Source organism: Hemitrygon akajei, chromosome 24 (genome assembly GCF_048418815.1).
Source record: "Hemitrygon akajei chromosome 24, sHemAka1.3, whole genome shotgun sequence".
Lineage (NCBI taxonomy): Eukaryota > Metazoa > Chordata > Chondrichthyes > Myliobatiformes > Dasyatidae > Hemitrygon > Hemitrygon akajei.
Genome location: NC_133147.1, coordinates 45,821,784 through 45,837,281, shown reverse-complemented (window position 1 = coordinate 45,837,281; position 15,498 = coordinate 45,821,784). Strand labels below are relative to the sequence as shown.

The following is a 15,498-nucleotide window of genomic DNA, read 5'->3' as shown; positions in this document are numbered from 1 at the left end:
TGAAAACACGCACTCAATGATTGGGGAACAGCTTCTTCCCCTCTGTCATCACATTTCTGAAGAGACATGAACGCTCCAAACGCACACAAACTGCTGGCGGAACACAGCAGGTCGGGCAGCATTTATGGAAAGGGAAAGAGTCGATGTTTCGGACTGAGATGCTTCACCAGGAAGTGTGTGTGTTTCTTTGAATTTCAAGCATCTGCAGATTTACCTCAGCATTTTTAAATTTCTATTTTTGCATTACTTATGTATAACTTGTTGCAAACAGGCAGTGACGGCAGGGATTTCTGGTGTGTAGGCAAACGACCAGCTGGGCGGGTTTCCGCCTGCCTTAAAGATGGCCGCCACCTCGCCCGTGCTTCCGCCCGCCTGATAACCTCACGTCCGGTCGAGGCCTAAGGGGGCCCTGGGCGATGGCGGACACGGAGGGAAAGGGCGGACCAGCCGACGGGGGGCAACGGGAGACCACTGAGGCGTCAGACACGCCCCCCGAAGCTCCGGCAGTGGCCGAGGAGCCGCCGGCCGAAGAGCAACTGCGGCGCAAAAGTGAGCGGAGGGGCAACTGGGGAGTGGGGAGGAGGCAGCGGCAGGCCGGACGGACTGAGTGACGGCGGCTGCGGCCAATGAACGGTGGGCGGGAAGATAGGATGGTTGAGTGACAGCAGGCACGGCCAATAGATGGTGGGCAGGAATGTGCGATGGTTGAGTGACAGCAGGCGCCGGTGGGCCTGATTGAAGCAGCGCGGCTGAGTTACGACAAGACGGTGTTTGGGGAAGGAGAATGGGTTGAGTGGCGACAGGTGCGGCCAGTGGACAGGTCCGATTAGCCTTGATAGACGGTGGCCGGAAGCAATAGCGAGGTGGGCAGGAAGAGGGCGGGTGCTGTCAGCTGTGGCCGGTTGGCCAATAGGGAGCGTGAGGGGTGGGGTTGGTAGGAAAGGGGCGAAGAGGGAGGGGAGGGGGGCAAAGGGAGGGCGGGTAGGAGAGTGAGGAGGAACTAAGGGGGTTAGGCGGGAATAGAAGAGGGAAGAGGATAGGGGTTGAGGAGGAGGGAGTGGAAGAGGGCAGGGATGAGGATGATAGGGGTTGAGGAGGAGGGAGTGGAAGAGGGTAGGGATGAGGATGATAGGGGTTGAGGAGAAGGGAGTGGAAAGAGGAGGTGATGGAGGGTGATTTATTTATTTCGGGAGATACACGCAGAAAAATCCTTCTGGCCTAACAAGCTGCAGCACCCAGCCACCCAAGCCTAACCACGGGACAATTTACAATTACCAACTGTAATTTAATTGTAATTTACAATTACATACCTACCAACCGGTATGCCTTTGGACTGTGGGCAGAAACCGGAGCACCCAGAGGAAACCCACAAAGTCACGGGGAGAACGTACAAACTCCTTACAGAACTGAACTGTGGACGCTGACACCCCTAGTGTCGTGCTAACTTCTACGCTACCTTGGCACCCATAATAACGAGGCAGCCTGCAGGGAAGAAATCATCACCATGAAACAGTGGTGTCAAGAAAACAAACTCTCCCTCAATGTTGCAAAGGAGCTGGTTAACCCATATAGACATCAAAGGATCTGGGGTTGAGAGGGTGAACCGCTTTAGGTTCCTCAGCAGAAACATCACCGAGGATCGCACGTGATCTGTACATACCGGCTGTGTGTGGAAACAGTGCCTCTTTCACCTCAGATGGTTGAAGAAGTTTGGAGTGAACCCCCAAGTTCTAAGAACTTTCTACAGGGGCACAACGGATAGCATCATTGCCTGGTATGGGAACTGTACTTCCGTCAATCACAGGACTCTGCAGAGAGTGGTGCGGACAGCCCAGCGCATCTGTATGTGTGAACTTCCCACTATTCAGGACTTTTACAGAGACAGGTGTGTAAAAGGGGCCCGAAGGAGTCACCCCAGTCACAAACTGTTCCAGCTGCTACCAACCGGGAAGCGGTACCGCAGCACAATAGCCAGGACCAACAGGCTCCGAGACAGCTTCTTCCACCAGGCCATCAGACTGACACAACTGTATTTCGATGTTATATGACTATGCTGTTGTACATACTATTTCTTATAAATTACTATAAATTGCACATATAGATGGAGACATAATGTAGAGATTTTTACTCCTCATGTATGTGAAGGATGTAAGTAATAAAATCAATTCAATTGGCAGGCGAATGTAGTTCCAAGGAAGCACTGGGGGATGGATGGAGACTGTGGGAGAGGAATGGACAAGTAGGAGAGGGGTGAGGGTCGAGGGAGATAGGGAGATTGATTTGGAGGGGGGAGCGGGGTGTTTGGGAAGCATCAGCACTGATGTGTTTGTCCATTCCTCTTTCCTCTCCCACCCAAGTTGACATTCTACTGAAGGCAGTTGGGGACACCCCCATCATGAAACAGAAAAAGTGGACGGTGGAGAGATCGCGGACCATTCAAGCTCTTGGGCAGTTTGTGAAGAAGTTCCTCAAATTGGAGCCTCTGGAACAGTTGGTGAGTCCTCCTGTAGACCCCCTACTTCCCCAACTCTACCTGCTCTTCCACCATCTCCTAATCAGCCCAAACCCATCTGTAGACCCCCTACTTCCCCAACTCTACCTGCTCTTCCACCATCTCCTAATCAGCCCAAACCAATCTGTAGACACCCTACTTCCTGAACTCTACCTGCTCTTCCACCATCTCCTAATCAGTCCAAACCCATCTGTAGACACCCTGCTTCCCCAACTCTACCTGCTCTTCCTCCATCTCCTAATCAGCCCAAACCCATCTGTAGACCCCCTACTTCCCCAACTCTACCTGCTCTTCCACCATCTCCTAATCAGCCCAAACCCATCTGTAGACCCCCTACTTCCTGAACTCTACCTGCTCTTCCACCATCTCCTAATCAGCCCAAACCCACCTGTAGACACCCTACTTCCCCAACTCTACCTGCTCTTCCACCATCTCCTAATCAGCCCAAACCCATCTGTAGACCCCCTACTTCCCCAACTCTACCTGCTCTTCCACCATCTCCTAATCAGCCCAAACCCATCTGTAGACCCCCTACTTCCCCAACTCTACCTGCTCTTCCACCATCTCCTAATCAGCCCAAACCCACCTGTAGACACCCTGCTTCCCCAACTCTACCTGCTCTTCCACCATCTCCTAATCAGCCCAAACCCATCTGTAGACACCCTACTTCCCCAACTCTACCTGCTCTTCCACCATCTCCTAATCAGCCCAAACCCATCTGTAGACCCCCTACTTCCCCAACTCTACCTGCTCTTCCACCATCTCCTAATCAGCCCAAACCCATCTGTAGACCCCCTACTTCCCCAACTCTACCTGCTCTTCCACCATCTCCTAATCAGCCCAAACCCACCTGTAGACACCCTACTTCCCCAACTCTACCTGCTCTTCCACCATCTCCTAATCTGCCCAAACCCACCTGTAGACACCCTGCTTCTTCAACTCTACCTGCTCTTCCACCATCTCCTAATCAGCCCAAACCCATCTGTAGACACCCTACTTCCCCAACTCTACCTGCTCTTCCACCATCTCTTAATCAGCCCAAACCTATCTGTAGACCCCCTACTTCCCCAACTCTACCTGCTCTTCCACCATCTCCTAATCAGCCCAAACACACCTGTAGACACCCTACTTCCCCAACTCTACCTGCTCTTCCACCATCTCCTAATCAGCCCAAACCCATCTGTAGACACCCTGCTTCCCCAACTCTACCTGCTCTTCCACCATCTCCTAATCAGCCCAAACCCACCTGTAGACACCCTACTTCCCCAACTCTACCTGCTCTTCCACCATCTCTTAATCAGCCCAAACCCATCTGTAGACACCCTGCTTCCCCAACTCTACCTGCTCTTCCACCATCTCCTAATCAGTCCAAACCCATCTGTAGACACCCTACTTCCCCAACTCTACCTGCTCTTCCACCATCTCTTAATCAGCCCAAACCCATCTGTAGACACCCTGCTTCCCCAACTCTACCTGCTCTTCCACCATCTCCTAATCAGCCCAAACCCATCTGTAGACCCCCTACTTCCCCAACTCTACCTGCTCTTCCACCATCTCCTAATCAGCCCAAACCCACCTGTAGACACCCTGCTTCCCCAACTCTACCTGCTCTTCCACCATCTCCTAATCAGCCCAAACCCATCTGTAGACACCCTACTTCCCCAACTCTACCTGCTCTTCCACCATCTCCTAATCAGCCCAAACCCACCTGTAGACACCCTGCTTCCCCAACTCTACCTGCTCTTCCACCATCTCCTAATCAGCCCAAACCCACCTGTAGACCCCCTACTTCCCCAACTCTACCTGCTCTTCCACCATCTCCTAATCAGCCCAAACCCATCTGTAGACCCCCTACTTCCCCAACTCTACCTGCTCTTCCACCATCTCCTAATCAGCCCAAACCCATCTGTAGACACCCTACTTCCCCAACTCTACCTGCTCTTCCACCATCTCCTAATCAGCCCAAACCCATCTGTAGACCCCCTACTTCCCCAACTCTACCTGCTCTTCCACCATCTCCTAATCAGCCCAAACCCATCTGTAGACCCCCTACTTCCCCAACTCTACCTGCTCTTCCACCATCTCCTAATCAGCCCAAACCCATCTGTAGACACCCTGCTTCCCCAACTCTACCTGCTCTTCCACCATCTCCTAATCAGCCCAAACCCATCTGTAGACCCCCTACTTCCCCAACTCTACCTGCTCTTCCACCATCTCCTAATCAGCCCAAACCCATCTGTAGACCCCCTACTTCCCCAACTCTACCTGCTCTTCCACCATCTCTTAATCAGCCCAAACCCACCTGTAGACACCCTACTTCCCCAACTCTACCTGCTCTTCCACCATCTCCTAATCAGCCCAAACACACCTGTAGACACCCTGCTTCCCCAACTCTACCTGCTCTTCCACCATCTCCTAATCAGCCCAAACCCATCTGTAGACCCCCTACTTCCCCAACTCTACCTGCTCTTCCACCATCTCCTAATCAGCCCAAACCCATCTGTAGACCCCCTACTTCCCCAACTCTACCTGCTCTTCCACCATCTCTTAATCAGCCCAAACCCACCTGTAGACACCCTACTTCCCCAACTCTACCTGCTCTTCCACCATCTCCTAATCAGCCCAAACCCACCTGTAGACACCCTGCTTCCCCAACTCTACCTGCTCTTCCACCATCTCCTAATCAGCCCAAACCCACCTGTAGACACCCTGCTTCCCCAACTCTACCTGCTCTTCCACCATCTCCTAATCAGCCCAAACCCATCTGTAGACACCCTACTTCCCCAACTCTACCTGCTCTTCCACCATCTCCTAATCAGCCCAAACCCATCTGTAGACCCCCTACTTCCCCAACTCTACCTGCTCTTCCACCATCTCCTAATCAGCCCAAACCCACCTGTAGACACACTGCTTCCCCAACTCTACCTGCTCTTCCACCATCTCCTAATCAGCCCAAACCCATCTGTAGACACCCTACTTCCCCAACTCTACCTGCTCTTCCACCATCTCCTAATCAGCCCAAACCCAGCTGTAGACACCCTGCTTCCCCAACTCTACCTGCTCTTCCACTATCTCCTAATCAGCCCAAACCCACCTGTAGACACCCTGCTTCTTCAACACTGCCTGATCCTCCAACTACTAAACTATCCAAATCCTTCTGCAGGCTCCCTGTTTTCTCAACATTGCCTGCTCCTCCACCAATCTCCCACTCTGTCCAAGTCCTTCTGCAGGCTCCCTGTTTTCTCAACATTGCCTGCTCCTCCACCAATCTCCCAATCTGTCCAAGTCCTTCTGCAGTCTCCCTCTTGGTATTGTTGGTATCCCTCTTGGTATTGTCAGCAAACTTGACCACAAAATCGTCAATTTTGTCATCCACACAATTAACATATAACATTAAATTAATGAACTGAACAACCAACCAAAAAATATCAAACTCTCCTCGTGAATGAGGCCATTATATAGAGGAGCAGAATTGTCCCATTTGTCCCATTGAGTTTACTCTGTCATTCCACCATGGCTGATCAACGCCATTCTCCTGACTTCGCCACATAACCTTTGGCACCCTTACTAATGGTGGGAAAGCTGTTGGAAAAGATTCTTAGAGATAGGATCTATGGGCATTAGAGAATCATGGTCTGATCAGGGACAGTCAGCTTGGCTTTCTGAAGGGCAGATCATGTCTAACAAGCCTGATAGAGTTCTTTGAGGAGGTGACCAGGCATATAGATGAGGGTAGTGCAGTGGATGTGATCTACATGGATTTGACAATGTTCCACACGGTAGGCTTATTCAGAAAATCAGAAGGCATGGGATCCAGGGAAGTTTGGCCAGGTGGATTCAGAATTGGCTTGCCTGCAGAAGGCAGAGGGTCGTGGTGGAGGGAGTACATTCAGATTGGAGGGTTGTGCCTAGTGGTGTCCCACAAGGATCAGTTCTGGGACCTCAACTTTTTGTGATTTTTATTAACGACCTGGATGTGGGGGTAGAAGGGTGGATTGGCAAGTTTGCAGATGACACAAAGGTTGGTGGTGTTGTAGACAGTGTAGAGGATTGTTGAAGATTGCCGAGAGACATTGATAGGATGCAGAAGTGGGCTGAGAAGTGGCAGTTGGAGTTCAACCCAGAGAAGTGTGAGGTGGTACACTTTGGAAGGACAAACTCCAAGGCAGAGTACAAAGTAAATGGCAGGATACTTGGTAGTGTGGAGGAGCAGAGGGATCTGGGGGTACATGTCCACAGATCCCTGAAAGTTGCCTCACAGGTAGATAGGGTAGTTAAGAAAGCTTATGGGGTGTTAGTTTTCATAAGTCGAAGGATAGAGTTTAAGAGTCGCGATGTAATGATGCAGCTCTATAAAACTCTGGTTAGGCCACACTTGGAGTACTGTGTCCAGTTCTAGTCGCCTCACTATAGGAAGGATGTGGAAGCATTGGAAAGGGTACAGAGGAGATTTACCAGGATGCTGCCTGGTTTAGAGAGTATGGATTATGATCAGAGATTAAGGGAGTTAGGGCTTTACTCTTTGGAGAGAAGGCGGATGAGAGGAGACATGATAGAGGTGTACAGGATATTAAGAGGAATAGATAGAGTGGATAGCCAGCGCCTCTTCCCCAGGGCACCACTGCTCAGTACAAGAGGACATGGCTTTAAGGTAAGGGGAGGGAAGTTCAAGGGGGATATTAGAGGAAGGTTTTTCACTCAGAGAGTGGTTGGTGCGTGGAATGCACTGCCTGAGTCAGTGGTGGAGGCAGATACACTAGAGAAATTTAAGAGACTACTAGACAGGTATATGGAGGAATTTAAGGTGGGGGGTTATATGGGAGGCAGGGTTTGAGGGTCGGCACAACATTGTGGGCCGAAGGGCCTGTAATGTGCTGTACTATTCTATGTTCTATGTAATCAAGAACCTGTTCACCTTAGTTTTAAATATACCCAGTGACTTAGCCTCCACATCTGTTGTCAGTGAATCAATAGACAATAGGTGCAGGAGTAGGCCATTCGGCCCTTCTAGCCAGCACCGCCATTCACTGTGATCATGGCTGATCATGCACAGTCAGTACCCCGTTCCTGCCCTCTCCCCATATCCCTTGACCCAGCTATCAATAAGAGCTCTATCTAACTCTCTCTTGAATGCATCCAGAGACTTGGCCTCCACTGCCTTCTGGGGCAGAGCATTCCATAGATCCACAACTCTCTGGGTGAAATTTTTTTTCCGTATCTCAGTTCTAAATGGCCTACCCCTTATTCTTAAACTGTGGCCTCTAGTTCTGGACTCACCCATCAGCAGGAGCATGCTTCCTGCCTCCAGCATGTCCAATCCCTTAATAATCTTATATGTCTCAATCAGATCCCCTCTCATTCTTCTAAATTCCAGTGTATACAAACCCAGTTGCTCCAATCTTTCAACATATGACAGTCCCGCCATTCCGGGAATTAACCTTGTGAACCTACACTGCACTCCCTCAATAGCAAGAATGTCCTTCCTCAAATTTGGAGACCAAAACTGCACACAATACTCCAGGTGGGGTCTCACCAGGGCCCTGTACAGCTGCAGAAGGACCTCTTTACTCCTATACTCAATTCCTCTTGTTATAAAGGCCAGCATGCCATTAGCTTTCTTCACTGCCTGCTGTACCTGCATGCTTGCTTTCATTGACTGATGTACAAGAACACCTAGATCTCGTTGTGCTTCCCCTTTTCCTAACTTGACTCCATTTAGATAGTAATCTGCCTTCCTGTTCTTGCCACCAAAGTGGATAACCTCACATTTATCCACATTAAACTATATCTGCCATACATTTGCCCACTCACCCAACCTGTCCAAGTCACCCTGCATTCTCATAACATCCTCCTGACGTTTCACACTGCCACCCAGCTTTGTGTCATCAGCAAATTTGCTAATGTTACTTTTAATCCCTTCATCTAAATCATTAATGTATATTGTAAACAGCTGCGGTCCCAGCACCGAACCTTGCGGTACCCCACTGGTCACAGCCCGCCATTCCGAAAGGGACCAGTTAATCGCTACTCTTTGTTTCCTGTCAGCCAGCCAATTTTCAATCCTTGTCAGTACTCTGCCCCCAATACCATGTGCCCTAATTTTGCCCACTAATCTCCTATGTGGGACTTTATCAAAAGCTTTCTGGAAGTCCAGGTACACTATGTCCACTGGCTCTCCCTTGTCCAGTTTCATAGTTACCCTCTGGCTAAAATGTCCCTCTATTTTGAGGCTGTGCCCTCCGGTGCCGATTCTCCCACCATTGGAAACTGCATCCACTCTATCTAGGACTTGTATCAGAGGATCACAAGGAAGTTTGCACAGATTTGGCATGTCACCATGGGCTAGCTGGGGAGTGTATCATGGCCGGGTATCGAATCACCAATGCCCAGGAACGGGAAAGGAGCAGAAAGAGGTGGATCGGCCCAGTCCTTCGCAGGAAAAATCCTCTCTACCACTGAGCTCTGTCACAGGATCCATCGTCAAGGACCACGACCACCCAGGCCATGCTCTCTTCTCACTGCTGCCATCAGGCCGGAGTCTCCCGGTGCGGTCTCCTGGATATCAGTGAGACCTGATGTAGATTGGGAGACCACTTCGCTGAGTACCTACGCTCCATTCACCAGGACAAGCAGGATCTCCTGGTGGCCCCCCATTTCAATCCCACTTCACATTCCCGTAGGCCAGTCCCTGGCCTCCTCCACACTCACATTGGTGGAGCAACGCTGTCTGGTTAGTCTCCAACCTGATGGCGTGAACATCGATTTCTCGAACCTTCAGCAATGCTGTCTACCCCCCATTCCCCTTTCCTGTTTTCTCTCCCTCATCTCCCTAACACCTTATCTGGTGGTCCTCTCCCTTTCATTTCTTCCATGGCCTTCTGTCATCTCCTATCAGATCCCCCCTTCTCCAGCCCTTGATCTCTTTCACCAATCAGCTTCTCAGCTCTTTACTGTATACTCCCCCCTCCCGGTCTCACTTGCCACCTTCCTCCCCTCCCCCGCCTCCTTTTTTCATCTTTTTTCCTCCAGTCCTGATGAAGGATCTCAGCTCAAAACGTCAACTGTTTACTCTTTTCCTTGGTGTGTGTTGCTTGGATTTACAGCATCTGCAGATTTTCTCTTGTTTGAGGAGGCTTTGGTACAATACCACCAGGTTCAGGAATGGTACCATCAGGCTCCTGAACCAGCGTGGTAACTTCGCTCACCTCAGTGCTGAGTGGATTCCACAGACTCGCCTTCAAGGATTCTTTACAAATCATGTTCTTAGCATTATTTTTCATTTGTACGAATTGTCTTTTTACACATTAGTTGTTTGTTAAAGAACTTGTTTATAAGAACACAAGGAATAGCAGGAGTCGGCCATCCGGCCCGTCGAGCCTGCTCCCCCATTCAATAAGATCATGGCTGATCTGGCCACGGACTCATCTCCACCTACCTGCCTTTTCCCCATAACCCTTAATTCCACTACGATGCAAAGATCTATCCAACCTTGTCTTAAGTATATTTACTGGGGCAGCCTCCGCTGCTTCCCTGGGCGGAGAATTCCACAGATTCCCCACTCTCTGGGAAAAGCAGATCCTCCTCATCTCCATCCTAAATCTGCTCCCACGAATCTCGAGGCAATGTTCCCTAGTTTTAGTGTCACCTACCAGTGGAAACTGCCTCTATTTATCCCTTTCATAAGTTTTAATGTTTCTGTAAGATCCTTCTCATCCTTCTGAATTCCAGCGAGTACAGTTATGTATAGATTTTATTCTAGAGACTGTTGTGTGTAAAAATCCCAGGAGATCAGCAGTTTCTGAGATACTCAAACTACCCTGTCTGGCACCACGGTCAAAGTCACCTAGATCGCCACTGTAGTGTAGCGGGTAGTGCAATGGCATTGCGCGAGGTCAATCCCAGCATGCTCTGTACAACCTCCCCATGGAACGTGTGGGTTTCCTCCCGGTAGGTTAATTGGTCATTGTACAGTAAATTGTCCTGTGAATCGGGTTGTTGGACAGCTCGGCTCATTCTGTGCTGCATCTCCAAACAAGTAAATAAATCAAATCTCTTCCCCGTTCTGATGTACGGTCAGAACAACAACTGAACCTCTGTTTGCATGCTTTTATGCATTGAGTTGCTGTCGTTTGATTGGCTGATTAGATATATACCTGATAAAACGGCCACTGAGTGTAGATGTACTTTAATAATACATTTACTTTGATTCATCAGATTCTGTATGCATTCTCTGCTCTCTCTCCCCTTCAGTTCATCTACGTAAACCAGTCGTTCGCCCCGAGTCCTGATCAGGAAGTGGGAACGCTCTATGAGGTGAGATTAGCCCATTCACCATCGCTCTGCATGTAGGCGCTGAGGCATTTCCAATTCACCAGAACAGGGTGCAGAGCTGGTCAGGGAAGAGGGTAAATGGGGGGGGAGGTGGGGGCATCTCATTGAATTTCCTTGATAGACTGGATGTGGAGAAGATGTTTCCCATCAGAATCAGGTTTAATATCACCGGCATATGTGGTGAAATTTGTTAACTTAGCAGCAGCAGTACATTGCAATACATGATAAATATAGAAAAAACAGAATAGGTATGTGCAGTAAATAAGTACTGCAAAAACAGAAATTAAAAAGTAGTGAGGTGGTGTCCATTTAGAAATTGGACAACAGAGGGGAGGAAGCTGTTCCTGAATCGCTGAGTGTGTGCCTTCAGGCTTCTGTACCTCCTACCTGATGGTAACAGTGAGAAAAGGGCATGCCCTGGGGGCTGGAGGTCTTTAATAATGGACGCTGCCTTTCTGAGACACCGCTCCCTGAAGATGTCCTGCGTACTTTGTATGTTAGCACCCAAGATGGAGCGGACTAGATTTACGGCCCTCTGCAGCTTCTTTCGGTCCTGTGCAGTAGCCCCTCTATACCAGACAGTGATGCAGTCCGTCAGAATGCTCGCCACGGTATGTCTATAGAGGTTTTCAAGTGTTTTAGTCAACAAATTGAATCTCCTCAAACTCCTGATTAAAATTTAGCCACTGTCTTGCCTTCTTTATAGTTTCATTGATATGTTGGGGCTAAGTTGTATCTTCTGAGATGTTCCCTACCAGGAACTTGAAATTGCTCACTCTTTCCACTTCCCTATATGAGGATCGGTTCATGTCTTACTCTTCCTGAAGTCATCAGTCAGTTCTTTGGTCTTATTAACGAGTGCAAGGTTGTTGCTGTGACACCAGCTGGTATATCTTGCTCCTGTACACCCTTTCATAGAAACATAGAAAACCTACAGCACAATACAGGCCCTTCGGCCTACAAAGTTGTGCCGAACACGTCCCTATCTTAGAAATTGATTCTGCCAACAATGGTTGTATCATCAGCAAATTTATAGATGGCATTTGGGCAATGCCCAGCCACACAGTCATGGGTGTGGAGAGAGCAGAGCAGTGGGCTAAGCACATACCCCTGAGGTACGCCCATGTTGATCGTCAGCGAGGAGGAGGTATTATTTCCAATCCACATGGATTGTGGTCTTCCGGTTAGGAAGTTGAGGATCCAATTGCAGAGGTTCCGTAGCTTATTCATCAGGACTGTGGGAATGATGGTGTTAAACGCTGAGTTATAGTCAATGACGTAGGTGATTGTATTGTCCAGGTGATCTAAGGCCACATGGAGAGCGATTGAGCGTACATCTGCCGTAGACCTGTTGTGGTGACAGGGCAAGTTGGGTCCAGGTCCTCGCTGAGGCAGGAATTGCTTGCACTCCCAGCAAGTCTGCGGATTTTCTGTTTGACCTTACGGAGAGATTGACTCTAGCCATGACCAACTTCTCAAAGTATTTCATCGCAGTAGATCTGAGTGCAACCACAGTCATTAAAGCTGCAGAAGAATAGCCCTCAACTCAGCAGTGGAGTTATCGGGGCACCGTCATGACGGTGTTTCCGTAGCAAGCTATTCTTGTTTTTACAAGGCCGAGTTGCTAGCTCAACACTCAACCCGACCTGGATTTGAACTCGGGAACCTTCGCTCCGGAGTCTGGCGCTGATATTATGGCGCCACCAAGCGGGACAACTTTTCTTGGGTGATGGTATAATTGTTGCCCTTTTGAGGCTGGTGGGGAGCCAAGGACCAGAGGGCACTGCCTCAGAATGGAGGGAAACCTATTTAGAACAGAGGTGAGGAGGAATTTCTTTAACCAGATGGTGGTGAATCTGTGGAATTCATTGCCACAGTTGGCTGTTGAGGTCAAGACATTGGGTATATTTAAATCGAAGGTTTAGTCAGGATGTTGAAGGTCACGGGGAGAAGGTAGGAGAATGGGGTTGAGAGGGACAATAAATCAGCCAGGATGGAGCAGGCTCGATGCGTAGAACCGCTTAATTCTGCTTCTGTGTCTTATGGTCTGGTTCCTGGTGAATACCGTGATGAGTTCAGGTCTCCTTACCTTCAGGAAAGACAGGCTCGCGACTGGAGTTGGTTTATCATTGTAGCACGTACCGAGATGCAGTGAAAATCTTGTCTTGCATACAGATCAGATTATTGCACAGTGCATTGAGGTAGAACAAGTTAAAATAACAGAATGCAGAATAAAGTGTTAACAGTTACAGAGAAAGGGCAGTGCAGGCAGACGACAAGGTGCAAGGGTCACGACGACAACTTGGTTTATTATTGAGAGATGTACTGAGATACAGTGAACTGCACACTGTCGACACCGATCAGCTCGTTACACAGTGTGGACAGCGGTTAGCTCGTTACCCAGTGCCGACAGCGATCAGCTCGTTACACAGTGTCGACAGCGGTTAGCTCGTTACACACAGTGTCGACACCGATCAGCTCGTTACACAGTGTCGACAGCGGTTAGCTCGTTACCCAGTGCCGACAGCGATCAGCTCGTTACACAGTGTCGACAGCGGTTAGCTCGTTACACGCAGTGTCGACACCGATCAGCTCGTTACACAGTGCCGACAGCGATCAGCTCGTTACACAGTGTCGACAGCGGTTAGCTCGTTACACGCAGTGCCGACAGCGATCAGCTCGTTACACAGTGTCGACAGCGATCAGCTCGTTACACAGTGTCGACAGCGGTTAGCTCGTTACACGCAGTGTCGACACCGATCAGCTCGTTACACAGTCGACACCGATCAGCTCGTTACACAGTGCCGACAGCGATCAGCTCGTTACACAGTGTCGACAGCGGTTAGCTCGTTACACGCAGTGTCGACACCGATCAGCTCGTTACACAGTGTCGACAGCGGTTAGCTCGTTACACGCAGTGTCGACACCGATCAGCTCGTTACACAGTGTCGACAGCGATTAGCTCGTTACACAGTGTGGACACCGATCAGCTCGTTACACAGTGCGTTGAGGTAGAACAAGGGAAAACAAGATTAAAGTAAGGGGTGGTTATATTTGAAAGGGAAGTTGAGGGGGGAATCGATGATTTAAAATCATCCCTGGCCATTAATGGAGGTGTCCGTGGATCCCCTGAAGTGAGAGAGGGGAGCTGATCTATAGAGGATTGTGGAGGAAGAAACTTTTCTTGTTGCTTGTACATAGAATGAGGCCGAGGCAGACGCAGTCCCAGAGCTCAGAGTCGGACAGGTGGATAAGGAGGAGGATTGGGGTGGAGGGTGGGGGTGAAGATCCTGGGCCCCTTCCCACTCAGTTTTGGGGGCCTCTCTTTCTGAACTGTAGCCCCAAGGTTTCCTTGCACCTGACCCTTTTTTTTTCTTCCAGTGCTTCGGGAGTGACGGCAAGTTGGTGCTGCACTACTGCAAGAACCAAGCATGGGGTTGAAGGAGAGGGGGATGATGGGAGGAGGCATTGGGGAGCAAGAATCTCTCCTACCCCCCGACTCTCTTGTCCAGACTCGTCAGACACCATGATGGAACCAGCTCCTCCTCCTTCCTTCCTTCCTCCTCCTTCCTTCCTTCCTCCTCCTTCGTTTTCCCTTCCCTTATCCCCTATTCCTGTATTCTCTGCCCCCTCATTTTGTCCCTCTCCTCCCCACTATTCCTCTTCCCTCCTCTTTCCCCCCTCCTTGCCTCGTCGGACATCGCGAGGGTGGGGTTGCGAAGGAGGCATGTGGCAGGTTCCACTTGTTACATCAGTGGGGTTACCTGGAAGATGGGGGGGGGGGAATGGAGGGTAGGGGAAGAGGGCGAGTAGTACTGTGCAGCCAGTGTGGAGGGTTGCCTCAGGATGAGGAGGGTTGTATGGGGGCAGTGGGGCAGCTTTCCAAGAGGATGATTTTGGAATCATGAGGGGGCATGGCTGTCAACAACTGCCTGAATGTAAGTTCACTGACGTACACACACACACACTCTCACACACACTCACACACTCTCACACACACACACAGAGAAAAACACACACTCACACACACTCAGACACACACACATTCACACACACACAAACACACACGTTCACACACACACGCATTCACACACACACACACACACACATTCAGACACACACAAACACACACTCACACACACACACACACATTCACACACACACACACACACACACACACACACACACACACACACACACACACACACACACACACAGAGACATACAGACACAAACACAGACACACACACATACACACATATAGACACAAACACACACACACACACACAGAGACACAGACACACACACACACACACACACACACACACACACACACACACACACACACACACACACACACACACACACACACACACCAGATAGAGACACATACACAGACAGTAGATGGGGAAGATATGTATCTTTCTCCCCCCACCCCTGTGTGAGTGAGTGTCTATCTGTCGCTTTCTTCCCTCTCCATCCCATGAGGTTGACCTTGAGCTTATGAAGCTGCCCATCTGTAGACTTACGTAACTTTGAACGTTGTAAATCTCTCTGCAATAAAGTGATGTGGGATCCTGATTGCAGGTTGAGCACTGATCATTTCTGCAGGAGGGGAGGGGTTTGCTGGAAACTCTCAGGGTTTGGAGGGGTGG

The 15,498-nt window shown here is 49.8% G+C and overlaps 1 protein-coding gene across 2 annotated transcripts; it reads left to right on the top strand.

Annotated features, from left to right (window-relative positions):
• The first annotated feature begins 366 nt into the window (after positions 1-366).
• On the top strand, positions 367-15,424 carry atg12 (ATG12 autophagy related 12 homolog (S. cerevisiae)). 2 transcript variants are annotated; one of them, XM_073028715.1, is made up of 4 exons: positions 367-549; positions 2,358-2,494; positions 10,763-10,825; positions 14,225-15,424. In XM_073028715.1, exons 1-4 carry the CDS (start codon positions 417-419, stop codon positions 14,282-14,284), a joined length of 393 nt encoding a protein of 130 aa, XP_072884816.1. In that variant the 5' UTR covers positions 367-416; the 3' UTR covers positions 14,285-15,424. The 2 variants fall into 2 exon arrangements, with proteins under 2 accessions (XP_072884816.1, XP_072884817.1); XM_073028716.1 differs by lacking the exon at positions 367-549 and adding an exon at positions 1,144-1,885.
• The last annotated feature ends 74 nt before the right edge of the window (positions 15,425-15,498 follow it).

Bases quoted from the DNA above. Each gene is read 5' to 3' on its own strand.
- atg12 (XM_073028715.1), top strand. From the start codon at position 417: ATGGCGGACACGGAGGGAAAGGGCGGACCAGCCGACGGGGGGCAACGG. The intron at 550-2,357 runs GTGAGCGGAGGG...CTCCCACCCAAG, and splicing joins AGAGCAACTGCGGCGCAAAA to TTGACATTCTACTGAAGGCA. The intron at 2,495-10,762 runs GTGAGTCCTCCT...TCTCCCCTTCAG, and splicing joins TGGAGCCTCTGGAACAGTTG to TTCATCTACGTAAACCAGTC.